Source organism: Salarias fasciatus, chromosome 20, assembly GCF_902148845.1.
Source record: "Salarias fasciatus chromosome 20, fSalaFa1.1, whole genome shotgun sequence".
In the NCBI taxonomy this organism is placed as follows: Eukaryota; Metazoa; Chordata; class Actinopteri; order Blenniiformes; family Blenniidae; genus Salarias; species Salarias fasciatus.
The window spans coordinates 1,093,075-1,113,795 of NC_043764.1; the positions used below are offsets into that span (position 1 = coordinate 1,093,075).

General features: G+C 53.4%; 2 protein-coding genes across 3 annotated transcripts in view; both read right to left on the minus strand.

The window, feature by feature from the left end:
* LOC115408444 (natural resistance-associated macrophage protein 2-like) overlaps nt 1–20,721 on the minus strand; it is a 918,259-nt gene that overhangs the window by 567,533 nt on the left and 330,005 nt on the right. The window lies entirely within an intron of this gene.
* Nucleotides 10,387–18,902, minus strand: LOC115408452 (serine/threonine-protein kinase spk-1-like). The gene is made up of 11 exons (XM_030119231.1): nt 18,648–18,902; nt 18,010–18,103; nt 16,217–16,920; nt 15,333–15,441; nt 13,926–14,013; nt 13,738–13,825; nt 13,531–13,637; nt 12,701–12,866; nt 11,984–12,076; nt 10,660–10,711; nt 10,387–10,436 (listed from the first exon to the last, which is right to left on the minus strand). The coding sequence occupies exons 1-9, from the start codon at nt 18,655–18,657 to the stop codon at nt 12,060–12,062; spliced, it is 1,383 nt and encodes a 460-aa protein (XP_029975091.1). The 5' UTR covers nt 18,658–18,902; the 3' UTR covers nt 10,387–10,436; nt 10,660–10,711; nt 11,984–12,059.

Sequence of the window (20,721 nt, forward strand, 5' to 3'; positions counted from 1 at the left end):
TAGGGAGAGTGCCGCAGCTCGCCGGGGGGGGGGGGGGGGGGGGGGGGGGGGGGCAGAGAGCTCATGTTGGGTGCAAAACCCCATCAGAAGTGAGGACACACACACACACACACCACACACACACACACACACACGGGCAGCCTCACCTCTCTGTTGAAGTACTCTCTGGAGTACCTGCCAGACAGAGCGAAGGGCAAAGGAATCGGACCCAGCAGCTCCATGATGTGAGCGATGTGGTCTGCAGAGACACACACCACACACACACTGAGTCTGGCCACGGGCGTGTGTGTGTGTGTGTGTGTGTGTGTGTACCTTCATCTCTGGTGTAATCTTCTCCTGAAGCGGCTCAAACAGATAATCCCCCGTCGCCAACTCAAACGCCTGGAACAACAACAGCCGGCTGAACAGACGCAAACAGCACAACATAAACAACAACACAACCACCACAACACTACACAAGAAAAACAACCACACAATCACAACAAGAACACAACTGAGAATTGTAGTGCAGTGGGTGGAGCTCTGGTGTGGGTGGAGCTGCGGTGGGTGGAGCTGCAGTGGGTGGAGCTCTGGTGTGGGTGGAGCTGCGGTGGGTGGAGCTGCAGTGGGTGAGCTCTGGTGTGGGTGGGGCTGCAGGGGTGGAGCTCTGGGTGGGTGGAGCTCTGGTGTGGGTGGAGCTGCGTGGGTGGAGCTGAGTGGGTGGGGAGCTCTGGGGTGGGTGGGGCTGCGGTGGGTGGAGCTCTGGTGTGGGTGGAGTGCAGTGGGTGGAGCTATGGTGGGTGGGGCTGCGGTGGGTGGAGCTCTGGTGTGGGTGGAGCTGCAGTGGTGGAGAGGGTGTGGGTGGGGCTGCGTGGGTGGAGCTGCAGTGGGTGGAGCTCTGGTGTGGGTGGGGCTGCGGTGGGGGAGCTCTGGTGTGGGTGGGCTGCAGTGGGTGGAGCTCTGGTGTGGGTGGAGCTGCAGTGGGTGAGCGAGTGGTGTGGGTGGGGCTGCAGTGGGTGGAGCTCTGGTGTGGGTGGGGCTGCGGTGGGTGGAGCTCTGGTGTGGGTGGGGCTGCGGTGGGTGGAGCTGCAGTGGGTGGAGCTCTGGTGTGGGTGGGGCTGCAGTGGGTGGAGCTCTGGTGTGGGTGGGGCTGCAGTGGGTGGAGCTCTGGTGTGGGTGGGGCTGCGGTGGGTGGAGCTGCAGTGGGTGGAGCTCTTGATAAGATGGTATCCAGGATGGGAAGTGCTGTTTCTGTTGTGAAAAGGTGTGCAGCTTTCATGTCACTAAGTGTAATTAAACTAGTCTTGCAATCTCTAGTATTATCTCTGGACTACTGTCCAGTAATCTGGTCTGGTACGTCACAAGAAAATATAAAAAAGTTGCAAATTGTGCAAAATAGAGCAAGAATAGCTTTGCATTGTGGTTACAGACACAAATATATGCACAAGTGTTTGGACTGGTTACTGGTAAAGGAAAGATATTGTATTCGTTACTGGTTTTCTTTAGAAACATTTTAATCACAAAAAAACCATCAATCTTGTATAAAAATGTATATTTTAGTTCAGCTAGACATAGCTATGCAACCAGACATGCTACCAGAGGAAATTTTACATGACCTAAATCAAAAACAAATACAGTTAAATGAATGGTTATGTATAAGCTATGCAAGAATGGAATAAACTACCAGAAAATATTGCACAAGAAAACAGCAAAATAATTTTCAAGAAGTTGGTCAAAAACATCTGTGTATAATAGAGACTTAATATGGGTCAACTGGAATTACAAGTATTACTTAAAATTGCACCTTTGCAACAGAAATGGTTCCTGGCATAAACAGTAAATGAATGGGTGACTGTCAAATCTGATTTGAATTTAATTGTTACATCAGGGTTTTTGCTTCAAGGGTGTTCAGGTGTAAGATGGAAGGGCAAAAGAGATTTGAGTTTTTGTGTGACCAATGTGCAATATGTGTGGATCTACATAGAGATGATTGTGAATGTTGTGTATCTCTACTGACCTGGGAGCGGTCTTGTATTGTTGTTTGTTTTATGTATGTATTTGTTTGTGTTTTGTTTTGGAATTTGTATATGGATTGTTTTGTAGAAATGTGGCTGCTTTGACACATTGTGAAGATGTTGTATGGACCCAGGAAGAATAGCTTTGGCACTGCCATGCTAATGGGGATCCAAATAAATCAAATCAAATCAAAGCTCTGGTGTGGGGGAGCTGCAGTGGGTGGAGCTCTGGTGTGGGTGGAGCTCTGGTGGGTGGAGCTCTGTGTGGGTGGGCCTGCGGTGGGTGGAGCTCTGTGTGGGTGGAGCTCTGGTGTGGGTGGAGCTCTGGTGTGGGTGGGGGTGCAGTGGTGGAGCTCTGGGTGGGTGGGGCTGGTGGGTGGAGCTGCAGTGGGTGGAGCTCTGGTGGTGGGTGGGGCTGGGGGGTGGAGCTGCAGTGGGTGGAGCTCTGGTGTGGGTGGGGCTGCGGTGGGTGGAGCTCTGGTGTGGGTGGGGCTGGGTGGGTGGAGCTGCAGTGGGTGGAGCTCTGGTGTGGGTGGGGCTGCAGTGGGTGGAGCTTGGTGTGGGTGGGGTGCGGTGGGTGGAGCTGGTACCATGCAGGCGGTGCTCCAGATGTCGGCGGGTCGTACGCGGCCCCGATCAGGACCTCCAGCGCCCGGTATGCCGGGTCTGGATGTCCTCGGTGAAGTGTTTGTGCTGGAAGACAGAGACAGACGAGCCGTCTGATTGGTCGGCTCACCCCAGAGCAGGACGCCAGAGGCGGCGCGACGGAGGCGACGGAGGCGTCTCACCACCCAGCAGGCGTTTCCCAGATCGGCGATCTTCACCCGAAGCCGCTCGGCGTTCTGAGGGTCCAGAGGGCTGAGCAGGAAGTCCGAGGCGCTGGTCACTATGGCAACCACACCCACAACAACAACATCAACACCCACAACAATAATAAACAAACACCCACAACATCCACACACACACCATCAAAACCACACCCAAAACAACAAAACCGCAGCCACAACAATAATAAACACTAAATCCACAACAACCACACCACAACACACACATAAATAAACAACTAAAACCACAACATCAAAACAACACTCCCACAACAAAACATCAACACAACAACACCTGTAACAACATCAAAACAACCACTCCAACAACAACCACACACACAACATCAACACATCAACAACATCACAACATCAACAACATCAAACAACACCCACAACAGCACAACAGCCACATGTGGTGACGCATTGAAGGAACTCAAATCAAACGTGACCGGGGTTTTGGAACCGGGGCGGTTCTGCACAAACCCAGGGTGCTGAGGGGCGGGGCCTGAGTCCGCCCAGTCGGGGGTTTCTGGGGTTCCGGTTGCACGTTTGCCGAGCCGGGATGAAAGAGGCGGTGAGTCCAGCCCGGGGTGGAGCATCAGGATCGGGGGCGTCCAGATCCATCAGATCCATCCCAGAACACCGACTGAAACCGGAGCCAGGACGAGCAGCAGTGTGAACTACACCGTGGCTGTCGGGGGTCTCTTACATGGGGGGGTCTCAGAGTGAACGACTTTACACAAAACACTTCCTTCACTACAGCCTGTACTGTGAGTGACGCTTGATAACGGCTCTCTGGGCGACACTCCGGTAACCGACCAGACCGCAGAAGATTTGATGTCTTGTTTCCAGCTGCTGCAGGTTCCGTTCTGGCCCACAGGTGTTGTTTCTTCATGACAGAAGAGGGATGGAACAGAACACGCAGAGAACAGCTGATTCAACAGAGAACACGGCACAGAGTGGAATGTTCTGTGAACTTCATGTAACCCGATACGTGCACGTCTCTGGGCCACATTAAAGCTCCCATATGTATGCAAAATTCCCTTTACCGTGGTTTGTAACCGTAATATGCGTCCTGAGCCGGTCCACAAAGCCCCCAAGTGAGACAAGTCTACTCTTCTGTCTCCTTCTCTTGCTCGCTCCACCTTTCAGTAATCTGTGGCTCAAACGGGCGGTTTGGAAATCCTCTGGTTTGTGACGTCATTAACCCGAACGGCTCCTCGTCCAGGCTGGAGACGCCGCCCCAGACAAGTGTTCAGCCCCCGGAAAACTCCTTCTCAGCCCTGTGTTTTTCTGCTCTGATTCAGCAGAGATTGATGTGATTATGATGCTTTTTCCACTTTGTGAAGTTTCTTCCAGCAGGATGAGCTGCCGGAGCCTCATTAGACCTTCACATTGGAAAACCTGTCTGCTTCCTCCTTGTCTCGCTACTCCACATTCTGAAAATGAAACTGAAGGCTGAAACGGTGGAGGGGATGCGCCTCTGACTGTGCCCCCCCGTGTGTGAGTGGGCGTGGCCAGATGCGTTCAAGTGCCTCCCGTAAAGTAGGCCTGTGAAAATCAGGCTGTTGTGAGGAGGGCTCCTCAGAGCCTCAAACTCCCAACAGAGGATCGATTTGGGGCAAACAACTTATACACTATGTTTTTGGGCTTCGGTGACCGAGTATGACGTCACGGGAAAAATAGACATCATATGGGAGGCTTTAAGCAAAATCTCCAGGATTTATTAGTGGACGTTGAAAAGTCCTCACTCCGTCCTGGAACTGTAATGAAGGACAGTGTCTGTGAGGACAGGGTGTTCATTGGACATGTTGGCGCCAGGCCTTTTCTGGTCTTTTTTTACAACACGCGTGTTGCTTTCTTGCTGATTATAGTTTTACTTCTTCATATAGTTAAGGGGTGGCGAACTGCAGTCCTCGAGAGCCGCAGCCCTGCATGTCCTGCATGTCCTGCATGTCCTGCATGTCCTGCATGTCCTGCATGTCCTGCATGTCTCCCTGCTCAACCACAGCTGATTGTAATGCTGCTCTTATCTGGCCTTTCTGCCGGACTCGGCCATGAATCATCATGAGATTCAGGTGTGAAGCAGGGAGACGTGGAGGACGTGGAGGGACATGGAGGACATGGAGGACATGCAGGGCTGCGGCGCTCGAGGACTGGAGTTCGCCAGAAGCATTGTCTGCTCGTCCCGGTGAAGAAAGACGCTCGTCTTGGTTCCTTTTTCAGTCTGAGATTCTGGGATGGATCTGGTGGTTTTCTGAAGAACGCCGTGACGCCCCTGATCCTGATGCTCCGCCCCCGGGCTGGACTCGCCGTGTCTTCTGATCCCGGCTCGACAAACGTGCAACCGGTTAATCCGAGAAAACACCGACGAGGCTGACTCAAGCCCCGCCTCCTCGTTATCCTGGTCGGATTTATCCTACTTTTGTGTCGGATACCCCTCTGGTCTGGAGCAGCGAGCTGCAGAGCATCAGTCGCCATGGTAACTAGTCCGGGATAAACTTGGCCAGCTTTTGTTCAACCGACGTGAGGCTAACTTCGTCCAGGATCACCACAGTTTGCCGACTGAATCCCTGATCCTGGTTTGGTGCAAAACACCCTGGTTAGGCCCCAGACAGCAGACAGAGAAACCCCCCACACACACACGAACCACACACACACACACACACAACCACACACACAACACACACACCAACCACACACACACACACACCACACACACACCACACACACCACACACACACCAACCACACACCACCACACACACCACACACCAACAACAACCACACACAACCACCACACACACCACACACCCCACAACCACACCCACACATACCCCAACCACACCCACACAACACAAACCCACAACAACATCAACAACCACAGTCACAAAAAAACAACAACAACCACCCCCGCAACATCACAAAAAAACGATCCACAACAACCACACACACATCAACAACCACAAGATCAACAACAGCATCAACACACACAACCACAACAACAACACCCACAACATCAACAACTACACCCACAGTATCAACATCAAAACAACCACACGCACAACCACCACACACACACACCAACCACACACACACACACACACCACACACAAAACAACCACACCCACAACATCAACAAAAAACACATCCACAACAACAAGCACACACACATCAACAACCACAACATCAACAACAGCATCAACACACACAACCACAACACCGCACGCGCACAACGCCACACACACACACACACACACACACACACAACACACACACACTATACACACAACCACACCCACACACACACAAATACCCACACACACACAATCACACACCACACAACAACAACCACACCCACAACAACCACACATGCAACAACCACACACGCAACAACATCAACAACAACCACACACACACAACCACACACACAATACCCACACACACAAGAACCACACACACCAACCACACACACACAACAACCACACCCACAACACAACAACCACACACATAACAACACAGCAACCACCACACACAACAACCAAGCTCACCCAACAACAACACCACACACAAACAAGCACACCCACAACAACAACACAAGCACACCCACAACATGTTTTTAACTCCTTGGCACTTCACTTTGTAATCTACTGTTTTTAATTATTTTTACTTATTTTAATCCTGGAATGTATTTTAAAGCGATACTTCAACATTTTGGCAAATTGGCCCATCTAGGGCAATTCCCTCGTCATTTAGAACAGCATACTTACTTCTTTTGTGAGGGCGAGCTGTTGTTTATTCAGCGGTGGGTCTGAGGAGAGCTTCACGGCGGACATAATGGAAGTGGACGGTACAGCTGCTTCCCTCGTCAAACTCATCAAATACACAATCCAACAACCCCAAAACACTTTGGTGGACACGTTATAATCCACACATTCACTACGCTGTGAAATATTAATGCAAAATTACGAGATTGAGTTGTTTATGTGAAGATTGCTGAGACGGAACTACTTACTAAACATGGCGTCTGGGCGTAGTGATCTCAAAAGAAAAAGTAGTTCCCAGTATTTGCTTCAGTGTCGTAACGCTACAATATTATTTGTTGGTGTTCCACAGCGTAGTGAATGTGTGGATTATAACGTGTCCACCAAAGTGTTTTGGGGTTGTTGGATTGTGTATTTGATGAGTTTGACGAGGGAAGCAGCTGTACCGTCCACTTCCATTATGTCCGCCGTGAAGCTCTCCTCAGACCCACCGCTGAATAAACAACAGCTCGCCCTCACAAAAACAGTAAGTATGCTGTTCTAAATGACGAGGGAATTGCCCTAGATGGGCCAATTTGCCAAAATGTTGAAGTATCGCTCTAAGTGTGAATGTGAGCACAGACTACCTTTTACATTTCCCTCTGGGATCAATAAAATATTTATCTATCAACAACAACCACATCTACAACAACACACAGCAACAACCACATCCACAACAACAACAACCACACCCACATTCACAAAAAAACACAACAACCACACCCACAACATCAACAAAAAACACATCCACAACAACCACACACACGTCAACAACCACAATATCAACAACAGCATCAACACACATAACCACAACAACCACACCCACAACATCAACAACTACACCACAGTATCAACATCAAAACAACCACACGTACAACCACCACACACACATCAACAACCACACCCACACAACCACACACACATCAACAACCACACCCACAACATCAACAACTACACCCACAGTATCAACATCAAAACAACCACGCGTACAACCACCACACACACATCAACAACCACACCCACAACAACCACACACACACAACAAGCACACCCACAACAACAACCACACACAAAACAACCACACCCACAACATCAACAAAAACACATCCACAACAACAAGCACACACACATCAACAACCACAACATCAACAACAGCATCAACACACACAACCACAACAACAACCACACCCACAACGTTAACATCAAAACAACCACACACAACATCAACAACAACCACACGCACAGCATCAACATCAAAACAACCACACACACAACCACACCTACAACATCAACATCAAAACAACCACACACACAACCACCCCTACAACATCAACATCAAAACAACTGTTGGGGATGTACTTCAATTAGCACTACTACTATGGGACAACTGTACCAGCTGCTCATCAGGCCGTTGTGACACTTGTTCCTGAGAGAACTACACCAAGGCTATAAGATGTTCTGCTAAAGTTTAAACACGCACGCACGCACGCACACACGCACGCACGCACGCCACACACACACACACACACACACACACGCACGCACGCACACACGCACGCACGCACACACTCACACACTAGTGTTCCAAACATCCTGGATCAGGATGTCAGCTCTCGGTTGGCAGCTGACATCAACACCAAACTGTCCAACAGCGAACACAGTCGGGGCTCCGCCCAGGACAAGATGGAATCACAGCTCCGTCTCTGAACCATCAGAGGTGAAATCGGGGTGAAATTAGGGCTGGGCGATATGGCAAAAAAAATGATCACGATTTTTTTTTTCATATCATTCAATCTCGATTAAAATCACGATATATTATATTGTTTTTAAACCAGTTTTAAAGCATCTGCACTGAAAACCAGAACTATAGAATAGTTTAACATTTTATTAACAAACCAAGCAAATAGCAATGCAAATTAAATAATATAAACATAGAAAAATATAAGAACAATCTCACTTAACAGTGCAGTAAATGGGAAAAAAAATCTAGCACCAAGACAATAAAATCCTGCGATGCAGCGTTTTTTCAGTAAAAGAGAAGAACTGAACGATCGTTAGTTAAAGTGTGACAGTTTCCAGCCCTGAGGATTTTTGTTGCTATAAAAGATTAAAAAACTAAAGAAACCGCCTGGGGATAATGAAGGTGCTTTAGAATGTAAACATTATTTTCAAGTTATGATGCTAAATATGCTGCTGCCATCATTAATGCTTGCATCAAATGTACAAAATTTAAATAATCTAGATTGGACAGATTAGATTTAAAATGTAACGGTGCAAAACTACAATAATATAAAAAAAATAGACAAAATTAATCATTTTTCTCCTCTTACAATGTTGCTCGTATGGTGCAGTGGCCTGAAAAGACGACACTGGCTACATTTATGTGCAGTCAATATTCGTGTTAAGATAAATATTCTGGTTTCTGAAACATTTGGAATAACCCCAGGAGATCCTCATTCAGACCACGGCCACAGGCGACGCCATGATTGCAATTACACTTAATGCCACTAGGTGTGCTGTTTGCATGTTCAACCTTATTTTACACAGACACCACAGAAGAAGACCGGCGCTGCAGCCGCTGCAGGCTCTCTGCATGTTGTTAGAAACAGAGCGTTAGCGGCAAGACGTGGTGATATGTTCAATGATGCGATGCAGCGTCATTTTCAGTAAAAGAGAAGAACTGAACGATCGTTAGTTAAACTGTATCACAAGTAGTTCCTGGACTCAAAAGACCAGATTCTTTGCGGATCGGTGAGCTAGCAGCGGTGAGCTAGCAGCGGTGAGCTAGCAGCGGAGCGGGTGGAGCAGCCTGTCCTGTCAGCAGCAGCCTCATCTTCAGAGGATAACGCCGAGGCATGGCTGACTCCCTCTGCTTCGCTGCTCCACGTTCAGCTCATCTCTGTTTACTTCTCAGACAACTTGCAGGCGGAAGTTGAGCAGGAAAAAGTCGACTGTGTCACGCACATTTCTGGCATGTCTGATTGAGTAAATGTGCTCACAGCTGATCACCGTGATCGACTGGAAATTAATCGCGATCACCAATCACGATCATATAATCGCCCAGGCCGAGGTGAAATCCTGCAGATCTTTCCGGTAAGGTCCAGCTGAGCATCACATCTGGCTGTACTGAAATAAACGGGAACAATCTGAAGCCAGTCGTTTTGGCGTTCTTCATACCGAGCACAGGATCAGTGCCGGATGGAAGTCCAAGGCTCCAACACAACCAACCACAACAACCACACTCACAATCACGCACACAACATCAATAACAACCACATCCACAACATCAACACACACAACAACCACAGACGCATCAACATCAAAACAACCACACCCCACAACAACAAACACAGCAACAACAACCACACACATCAACAACAACCACATCCACAACAAACACATCAATAACAAAAGACACACACAACATCAATGACAACAACACACCGACAACCACATCAAAACAACAACACACCCACAACAACATCAAAACAACAACACACCCACAACAACATCACCACCTGCACCTGACGGACTGTCTGTGTGTGTGTGTGTGTGTGTGTGTGTGTGTGTGTGTGTGTGTGTGTGTGTGTGTGTGTGTGTCCTGACCGTCCCGTCCACTGGAGAACCCGGACTGGGTGGACTCGGACGTGGCGGACAGGACGGAGCTGGAGAAGCCCGACAGGCCGGAGGCGGGGCTGGAGAAGCGTCCGGGGGCGTGGCCATTGCAGCGCTCCTCCAACCAGGAGCAGCTGGACTCCGGGCTCGCTTTGCTATTGGCCGAGGTGCCGGGAGGGTTGCCGTTGACAACCAGAGAGACTGGAGACAGAAAGAGACGTCCTGAGACAGTCTGGACAGAGCGAGACACACTGTCGCTCTGGACACACACCCGCAGTGTGTGTGTCGCTCTGGACACAGACACACACACACACACACACACACACACACTGAGTGTGTGTGTCGCTCTGGACACACACTTCTCCCAGGGAGGGAAACACACTTCGTGGTTTGGTCACATGATGAGTGAAGTGAGGAAACTCACAGCTGCTCTCAGTGTCTTCAGGCTGCTGCAGACCGTCCTCCTGCTCCATCCTCTGCTCACACACACACACACACACACACACACACACACACACACACACACACACACACACACCACACACACACACACAGAAAACAGTTTTTTTTTTTTTCCCCCAAACACACACATTCCTATCCTGCGTCATCCAACCGTCATGTCCTGTGGGAGACCCCCCCAGAAGGCAAGGGAACACCAAACCCCACATCCAGGACCCCCCCCCACAACTGCCCCCCCGCTACCTGCACAGCCCCCCCGCCCACCGAGCAGCCCCCCCGCTCCCTGCACAGCCCCCCCGCCCACCGAGCAGCCCCCCCCGTGCAGTTAAGACTGAGAGGCGAGCCACTGAAGGGTGCAGTGATTGGGGCCACTTAGGCCCCCCCTCCACCCCCCTCCACCCTCCACCACACCCAACCTGATAAGCCCGCCTCCCAAAGCCCTACGTGTGTGAGTGAGAGTGGGGGGGGGGGGGAAATGCCGCACCACCCCCGTCACCCAGGAGCCCCCGGATGGAGGACAGGGCCAGGAGCGCCCCCCACCCCAGGACCAGGGCCGACAGCGACCATGGCCAGAGAGCCACCGACCCAAGAAGCACCTCCCATCATGCATCAGGAGGAGTGAAGGTGAGGACAGACAGGAGGCAGCGGAAGGACCCAGACCCAGGGCCCACCGGGGCCCCCCCACAGGACACCGCACTCTCTCCTCACATACACACCTCCAATCGCCCACACATATACACATATGTGCATACTCACAGATACACACCCACACACGCATATACATACTCACACAAACAAACTAGAGCTGTCAGTTTTAATCGCATTGATCACAATTTAATCGCATTGATCACAATTAATCGTGATTAATTCATGGAGAACTGTCAACAATTAACTTTTTTAAAGTTGAGATTAATTGCAATGAAGAATCTAATCCTCATAAATCCCAATGTCAGGAAAAAACACTATTATCCTCTAGTTCTTTTCTTTGACCCAACTGGCAGACCTCGATGGATTCATCACAATTACAATTGACAGCACTAAAACAAACGCATACATACATACTCACATACACACCCACACGTATACACATACACGCACACACACCTTCCCAACCCCCAAACCTCCACAGCCCCCCACCACCACCCCTATCTTCCCCACCCACACAGAACACAGTTAAACGTGTGAAAACACACACACACACACACTAAGAACACAGTTAAACATGTCAACAGACACACACACACACACACACACACTAAGAACACAGTTAAACGTGTGAACACACACACCTGGATGTCCACCAGTCTCTCCTCCAGCAGTCTCTGCTGACGCTTCGCTTTTCGTTTTATCTTCTTCTTTTTGTTTTTAGAGAGTTTTCCATCCTGAGAAACACACACACACACACACACACACACACACACACACACACACACAGAGCAGTACTGTAGTAGCAGTACTATTGTGAGGAATAAACAGCGTCACAGCAGGGAGCCAATCAGAAGTGAGCATCACACCTGGCTGACTTACCTGGACATCTCTGGGAGCTGTGCTAACTACGGCGGGACGGGGGGGACGGGGGGACACAGAATGGACGGACAGAGGACAGACAGAAAGAAAAGAAAGTGCAGTTAGAAATGTGTCCAAGGAGAAATAAACAGGCTGGAAAACAGAGAGAGAGACATGCAGAGACAGAGAGAGACAGAGAGAGAGACAGGGACAGAGAGAGAGAGAGACAGAGACAGAGACACAGACAGAGAGACACAGAGACAGAGACAGACAGAGAGACACAGAGACAGACAGCTCCCACCAGCACTACAGAACCTAAAGAACTCCATCAAAGCCAAACATCCAGAACGTGCCGGGTTCTGGAACATGTCCAACAGTTCTAGAAATGTTCCTTTTGACGGAGTTCTGGTTGGACGGTCACCAGACATTCCAGAACCGTCCAGCTCAACTCCACTGGGACGCTAGTTTTCAACAGTGCCTCCTATTGGCTGGTTCCTCACCTGAAGACCCGGAAGGGGGCGGGGCTCCGGCCCGCTGCCAGATGGTGGCCTCGGCCGCCAGTCTCCTGACGTAGACCTCGTCCACGTCCAACAAGATGTTCTCCGGTTTGATGTCCGTGTGGATGATCTTACACTTGGTGTGGAGGTAGTCCAGTCCCTGCAGAACCTGGGACAACATCCACCACTGAGGAACCAAACTCAGAGTCCCAGAGCCCCCATGGAGTCCCAGAGCCCCCATGGAGTCCCAGAGCCCCCATAGGGTCCCAGAGCCCCCATAGGGTCCCAGAGCCCCCGTCTCTGCTGGTCCACCAGAGTCTCAGTCCATATTAGTCCCCCAGAGACAAACCTGCTGGTCAGAGAACCAGAGAAACCACCGAGTCCCTGCTGGACCCGTCGGTCCTGAGATCCTGGTTCAGGGACGAGCTGCGTCGCACCGCCGCTGACATCCGGTCGGGCCTGAAGCTAAACAGGGTCAGGCCTGGCCAGTACCTGGATGGGAGACCCTGAGGGAACCCCAGGAACCCGGGTGGATTCAGGCGGTGGGTGGAGGAGGGTGGAGGCTGACGTAGCTGAGCCGAGCACCACCCAGTCAATCAGCAGTCAGTAGGTCAGGACTAGGTCCCTCGGGATCTAGTCCACATTTCCAGAACCCCAGCTGGTCCAGGGGAACCGAGTGAGAGCCACTCGGTCCTGAATCCAGAACCAGGATGACTAGAGGATTTCAGACTCAGAGCTACTGCTGGTCCTTCAAAGCAGGTCTGGGGGCCGGTCTGGGGGCCGGTCTGGGGGCCGGTCTGGGGGCCGGTCTGGGGGCCGGTCTGCTGCGGTACCTGTCTGATGATGGTCTTGACGCTGACCAGGGGCAGCCCCATGTAGTTGGACTTGATGATCCACTTCAAGAGCTGATGGCCCAGAACCTCCAGGACCATGCAGACATCTGAGGGACGCTGAGGAAAGGACTGGCACCATGTGAGGACGAGACGGGGGGACAGGGGGACAGGAGACAGGCGGACAGGGGACAGACAGCCGGAGGATACGGACTCCGTTGACTCCAGAGATCTTGAAGTCGTCGATGAGCTGGACGACGGTCTCTCTGTACGGATCAGAAGGGTCACTGTCCCTCACCTGGGACAGCAGGGACGGAGACAGACAACTCCATGAGTGTGCCTCGGACCACTGGACCTGGAGGACTGGGGGACGGGGGGACGGGGGAAGCTGGACTCACACAGCGCAGCAGCTTGATCTCGTCCAGAGCCGTCTCGGTGTAGTGAGGAGCGCTCTTCACCACCTTCAGAGCCACGAAGCGCTTCTTCCTGAGGACCAGGGAGCCAATCAGACGCCATGCTGCTGAACCCGGCTCCGCCCACTAAACCCAACCCGGCCCAACCAAACCCACTAAACTCGACTCGACCCACCCCACTAAACCAAACCCAACCCACTGACCCAAACCCACTAAACGCAACCCAACCTACTGCACCCGACCCGACCCACGAAACCCGACCCACGAAACCTGACCCACGAAACCGGGGGGTCGGCTATTCGAAATGGATTCGGGCCACTTTTTTTTTTTTGGGCACTTGAATGGCGGGCGGGGGTGGGGCTCGCAAGGGCGACTGGAGAGCAGGGTGGGGGGGGGGGGGGGGGGTCAACGGTGGCGGCCGAGGCTAACTGCCGACCATTGCACTAAACCAAACCCAGGCCAACCAAACCCATTTAACCCGACCCAGTGACCCAAACCCACGAAACCCGACCCACTAAACCCAACCCACCAAACTAAACCCAACCAACTAAACCTGACCCGACCCACTCAACCCCACCTGACCCAAACCACTAAACCCAACCTGGCCCAACCAAAACCACCAAACCCGACCCAACCGATCCCACTAAACCAAACCCAACGCGACCCAACCCAACCCACTAAACTAAACCCGACCCACAAAATCCAACTCAACACAACCCACTAAATTAAACCCAACCCGCTAAACTCTCTGAAACCAAACCCGACCAAACTCAATAAACCAAACCACCACTTCAGTCCCTGAACGAAAACCATCTGGCCTCAACAGACAACATGCTCACAGCTAGTTAGAGGGGGACAGCTGCTAGTTAGAAGGAGACAGCTGCTAGTTAGCGGAAGATGGCTGCTAGTTAGAGGAAGACAGCTGCTAGTTACAGGGAGACAGCTGCTAGTTACAGGGAGACAGCTGCTAGTTAGAGGAAGATGGCTGCTAGTTAGCGGAAGATGGCTGCTAGTTAGAGGAAGACAGCTGCTAGTTAGAGGAAGACGGCTGCTAGTTAGCGGAAGATGGCTGCTAGTTAGAGGAAGACAGCTGCCAGTTAGAGGAAGACGGCTGCTAGTTACAGGGAGACGGCTGCTAGTTAGAGGAAGATGGCTGCTAGTTAGAGGAAGATGGCTGCTAGTTAGAGGAAGATGGCTGCTAGTTAGAGGAAGACAGCTGCTAGTTCGGCTGCTAGTTAGAGGAAGACCGTTTATGATGCAAATCAATAGACAGTGTTGGAAAAAAGTTTTGATTAAAACAGAGAGAGAGAGAGAGAGAGAGAGAGAGAGAGAGAGAGAGAGGCGGAGAAGCGCAGCAGAACAGGTGGAACGTGTCGGGTGTCGGGTTCCTACTGGAGGTCCCAGCAGAGCCAGACGGTGGAGAAGTGCCCCCATCCCAGCTTCCGGACCACGTGGTACCTCCCGTTGAACAGGTCTCCGATCTTCACTGGGTAGTACCCGCCTGGAACCGGAGAACACAGGGCGTCAGGAGGCTCCTCAGGCTCCGCCCACACAGCCGCAGAGCATGGGGTCGCCTTGCAGAACACGGCGCCGCCGCAGTGGCAGCGGTCTACAGTCTAGAAACCGTTTCGGTCTAGAACCGTTTTACACATTCAGTTTGAGCCCGACAGAACCCCGAGAACCTTTGAGGGTCAAGCTGACAGCTGACGGCGGAACGTCTCAGATCGCTGCGGAGCCTCTGGACCTGCAGCAGTGTGAACATTTTCAACATTTCTAAACTCAAATGTTCTTCACGGTCTTGGGGACGTTCCTGTCCTGTACGGACCGACCGCCCATCCAGGCAGTGGGGGTGTGGCCTGGCCCGGGTCTCAAAGGTCTCAAGGGTCTAGAGGGTCTAAAGGATTGGGGGGCTCGGCGAAGGAACCACAGTGAGAACCGGATTTATTGTGACCCATCAAACGTCCCCACAGAAGTCCTGTCCACCAGAGGACCTGAAGAACAGGAAGTCCCGCCTCCCCTGATCGAGACCCGCTGCGATTGGTGGATCCCCGTCCAGAGACCTGAGATCTGACGGCTGCTCATGCTCCCACAATGCAACGCTACAAAAACGCCTGGCGGTGGCGCCGTTGGGCCGACGGCACCGGACCTGGAGCGGCGGCACCGGACCCGGAGCGACGGCGGTGGCGTTGGAGTGGCGGCGGCGGCGTGGGACCGCCTGGGCGTCCATTCTGGGTGGGATCGGTCGGGATGTAAAGGGTGCGCGGAGAGCCGGTCACCTGTGCAGTAGTCGTGGGGGTCCTCCTGCTCCTCGTCGTCGGAGCCCAGCAGCTGGGCGGGGGGCGGGCTCAGGGGCGGAGGGGGCGTGGCCCGATGGCGGCCGGACGGGGACGCGACGGGCCGCAGTCCGAAGGGCGGGGCCAGAGAGTCCAGGGAGCTCAGGAAGGAGGCGGGGGAGGGGCCGGGCGGGGGGGGCAGGCGGGAGGCGGCGCTGGAGGTGAAGGTGACGGGGGTCAGCAGGAAGGGGTCCGGGTGGGAGGGGCTCAGCGGGGGGGTGGGCGGAGCTCCGCCGGACACCAGAGGGGATTTGCAGAGCTGCGATTGGTCGTCCGGTGTTCTGTGACGCGACCTGGAGGAATTCTGGGTAATGGTCTGGAAAAGCGGAGGTGGTGATTGGCTGACACTGTGGGCGGGGCTCTGGGAGAACAGCAGGGGGTCTTCAGGACCGCCTGGGTGGGGGTCCCCGGTCTTTACTAGACCAGGGGTGGGGGGCACACTCTGCAGGGGTGGGGGGCAGTGGGTGGGGGTCTGGGGGGGTGGGGGGGTCTCAGCCTGGGTTCTCTGCGGGGTCCTGGTCTCAGGAGGCCCCTCTGGAGGTGCTGGTGTGTGTGGTGGTTCGGAGTGACCCTGGGGAGGCAGCTGGGCGGTTTCTGGGTGACCCGGGGGGGTCGGGGTCATTGAGGGGTCACAGAGGTCACTGGGTCTGAAAGAGGAAACAAAGACACGTTTTCAGAACCTCGGTCCAGCCCCGCCCCCTGCCGGACCCTGACCCTGACCCTGACCCCAGCCACTGGCTCGTCTACGACTCGACCACGACCTCCAGCCGCCGCTGTCCTGCGCTGCTCAACCGGGACGGCACAGGAAGTCCTGCTAACCAGCCAATAGCGTTCAACTACCAACCGCCCGGAACCGCCCACCGGGACTCTCAGCCTATCAGCATCTAGAGGACGGTCCCGGAGGACGGTCCCGGAGGACGGTCCCGGAGGACGGTCCCGGAGGACGGTCCCGGAGGACGGTCCCGGAGGAAACCAGGAACCGAAGGAAGGAAGGAGCAGGACCTCCAGAGCTCGTCGCTGTCTTTTCTCAGCATTAGCATCGCTCCAGACTCGCTCTCTAAAGACCGCGTGTCACCGTCCAGCAGTCCAGGTGCATTATGGGACATAGGCCCAACAGTCCAGGTGCATTATGGGACATAGGCCCAACAGTCCAGGTGCATTATGGGACATAGGCCCAACAGTCCAGGTGCATTATGGGACATAGGCCCAACAGTCCAGGTGCATTATGGGACATAGGCCCAACAGTCCAGGTGCATTATGGGACGTAGGCCCAACAGTCCAGGTGCATTATGAAGATTGAATTCTTGAATGGTCCAGGTCCTGTAGCTGGCTACGAGCCGTCCCATGTTCTGGACTGGTCTGGGTACAGGTCTGGGTTCTGGACTGGTCTAGGTTCTGGACAGGTCTGGGTTCTGGACCGGTCTGGGTTCTGGACCGGACTGGGTTCTGGACCGGTCTGGGTACTGGTCTGGGTTCTGGTCTGAAACCTTCCTTCACATGCTGAGTCATGTTGATGAGGTTCTCCTGACGGAACGCGGTTCCTGACCGACAGAAAGTCAAAACAACAGCTGATTCTCCTGAAACGAAACTCCACATGTTCCCCAGGAGCCGCGCTAAGTTTAGCCTCTGAGCAGGCTGCACGTGTGTGTGTGTGTGTGTGTGTGTGTGTGTGTGTGTGTGTGTGTGTGTGTGTGTGTGTGTGTGTGTGTGTGTGTGTGTGTGTGCGTGTGTCTCACCGGCTCTCGTCCGGCCGTCCTCTCCGGTGCTTCTTGCCCCTCCGGCGGTTCTTCTTGCCGCCGCCGGCTGAGTTTACGGTTCCGGCGCTGACTGCTGGAGAGGAGGAGCGTGTTAGAACACACACACACACACACACACACACACACACACACACACACACACACACACACACACACACACACCTCCAGGAGAACGCACTGCAGCAGCGATCGGGTTCTGCAGCAGAACGTTCTCCGGCCGGTTCGGGGTTCAGGGTGGAACCTCAGCAGAACCTGCCGGGTTCTCCCGGGTCGGGCTGACATGGTCTGTTTCAGAACCGGTTCTATCCTGGTTCTAAAGTCTCGAGAGGAACTGGAGAACCCTGAGGAACCCGGCAGAGCCGACGCCTCGGCTCGTCTTGCTTGTCAGACATTCAGGACGGTGACCTTTGCCCTGCATGCTGAACCCTGACAGTGTGACCTTTGACCCTGCAGACGAGGAAGATCCAGACTGGGAAGATCAGGAGACACCGGAGGGTCAGTCTGACCCGGTCCGGTCCGGTTTCCCCTGTGAAGCTCAGGCTGGCGTCCAGCCGTGCGTGTCACAGCCGGGTACCGGTACCGGTACCGGGAACCCGTCACAATCGCCACTGACATACCTATCAACATGTCGGCTCCCGGTTCTCCAATCGAACCGGGGAAGGGGGGGTCCAGACCGGGAGGCCGGTGTTCCGACGGCTCTGTCCTCCAGAACCGGGCTGAGGTCCGCAGGGGTCCCCGGTGAGCGAGGCAACCATGAGCCGCTGGCCTGTCCCGTTCGCCCCGTTATTCCCGTTAGCTCTCCGCTAGCTCTCCGCTAGCTCTCCGCTAGCTCCCCGTTAGCCCCCCGTTAGCTTCCCGTTAGCTTCCCGTTAGCCCCCCCCGTTAGCTTCCCGTTAGCCCCCCGTTAGCTTCCCGTTAGCTTCCCGTTAGCCCCCCCCGTTAGCTTCCCGTTAGCCCCACGTTAGCTTCCCGTTAGATCCCCGTTAGCTTCCCGTTAGCCCCCCGTTAGTTTCCCGTTAGCCCCCCCGTTAGCCCCGTTAGATAACAGCTGACGGTCCGCTGTCACCGAGCCCTCTGACCCGTTAAAGTCCCGTTAGCTCCAGCTGCAGGACGCGGCTCTGTCCAGGAACCGCGAACCGGAGCAGGACCGCCTCAGGACCCGGTCTGGGTCGGTACCGGGCCCACGTGTGCTGCTCCCGGTGTGCTGAACGTGCTGCGCCGGTCCGACCGTTCATGAAGCGAACAGCTGCTGACACCGGACACCGGGCGGGGCGCATGCGCAGTGAGGAGCATGCTGATGCTGGAGCTAAACTGGGAGCTGTGTGTGTGTGTGTGTGTGTGTGTGTGTGTGTGTGTGTGTGTGTGTGTGTTCTTGTATTTCTATCCTTGTCGGGGCCAAATGTCCCCACAAGGATAGCAAAACGTGGAACGACGTGCCTTGTGGGGACCTTTTTCCGGTCCTAAGTAGGAGAAACAGTGTTTTCTTGACCATGTTGTTGTTACTGAAAAAAGTAAAAGTGCAAAAACATTTCTTTAGGGTTAGGCTTTGTTGTGGTGTGGGTTAGGGTTAGGGTAAGGGTCAGGGTTAGGGGCTAGACATGAATGGGAGTCAATGGACGGTCCCCACAAGGATAGAAATACAAGACTGCGCGTGTGTGTGTGTGTGTGAGTGTGTGTTTGTGAGTGTGTGTGTGTGTGTGTGTGTGTGTGTGTGTGTGTTTGTGAGTGTGTGTGTGTGTGTGTGTGTGTGTGTCGCATCAGAAACAGTTTTAATTGAAATTTGATAAAACGTCACAATGACTTCAGTTCAATTGAGTTTTATTGACACCCTGAGAACAAAAAAAACCAGAGATTCATCCAGAGCCAGACCCAGAGCAGAACCCTGCAGAACCAGACCCAGAGCAGAACCCTGCAGAACCAGACCCAGAGCAGAACCCTGCAGAACCAGACCCAGAGCAGAACCCTGCAGAACCAGGTCCAGAGGAGAACCCTGCAGAACCAGACCCAGAGCAGAACCCTGCAGAACCAGGTCCAGAGCAGAACCCTGCAGAACCAGACCCAGAGCAGAACCCTGCAGAACCAGACCCAGAGCAGAACCCTGCAGAGCCAGACCCAGAGCAGAACCCTGCAGAGCCAGACCCAGAGGAGAACCCTGCAGAGCCAGACCCAGAGGAGAACCCTGCAGAACCAGACCCAGAGGAGAACCCTGCAGAGCCAGACCCAGAGCAGAACCCTGCAGAGCCAGACCCAGAGGAGAACCCTGCAGAGTCAGACCCAGAGCAGAACCCTGCAGAGCCAGACCCAGAGCAGAACCCTGCAGAGCCAGACCCAGAGGAGAACCCTGCAGAGCCAGACCCAGAGCAGAACCCTGCAGAGCCAGACCCAGAGCAGAACCCTGCAGAACCAGACCCAGAGGAGTTCTGTTGTTCCACCTCAGTGAGGATGGAAGGAGGGAGAAGGAGAAGACAGAGCCTGGTTGTTCACAATGATTCAAAGTTCTGATCTGGAATGAACAGGGAACAGTTCTCCCTTCTGGTTCTACTCAGAACCCACTGCAGCGTTCTGAACCAAGTGTTCCGGAGTTCCTTGTTCTCTGATGACAGAGAACCACAATAATCTACTGTGGAGGAACAAATAAAGGACGACTGTTCCAGAGTCCCTCTCAGTCCCCGTTCCCCTGGTTTAAAAGAC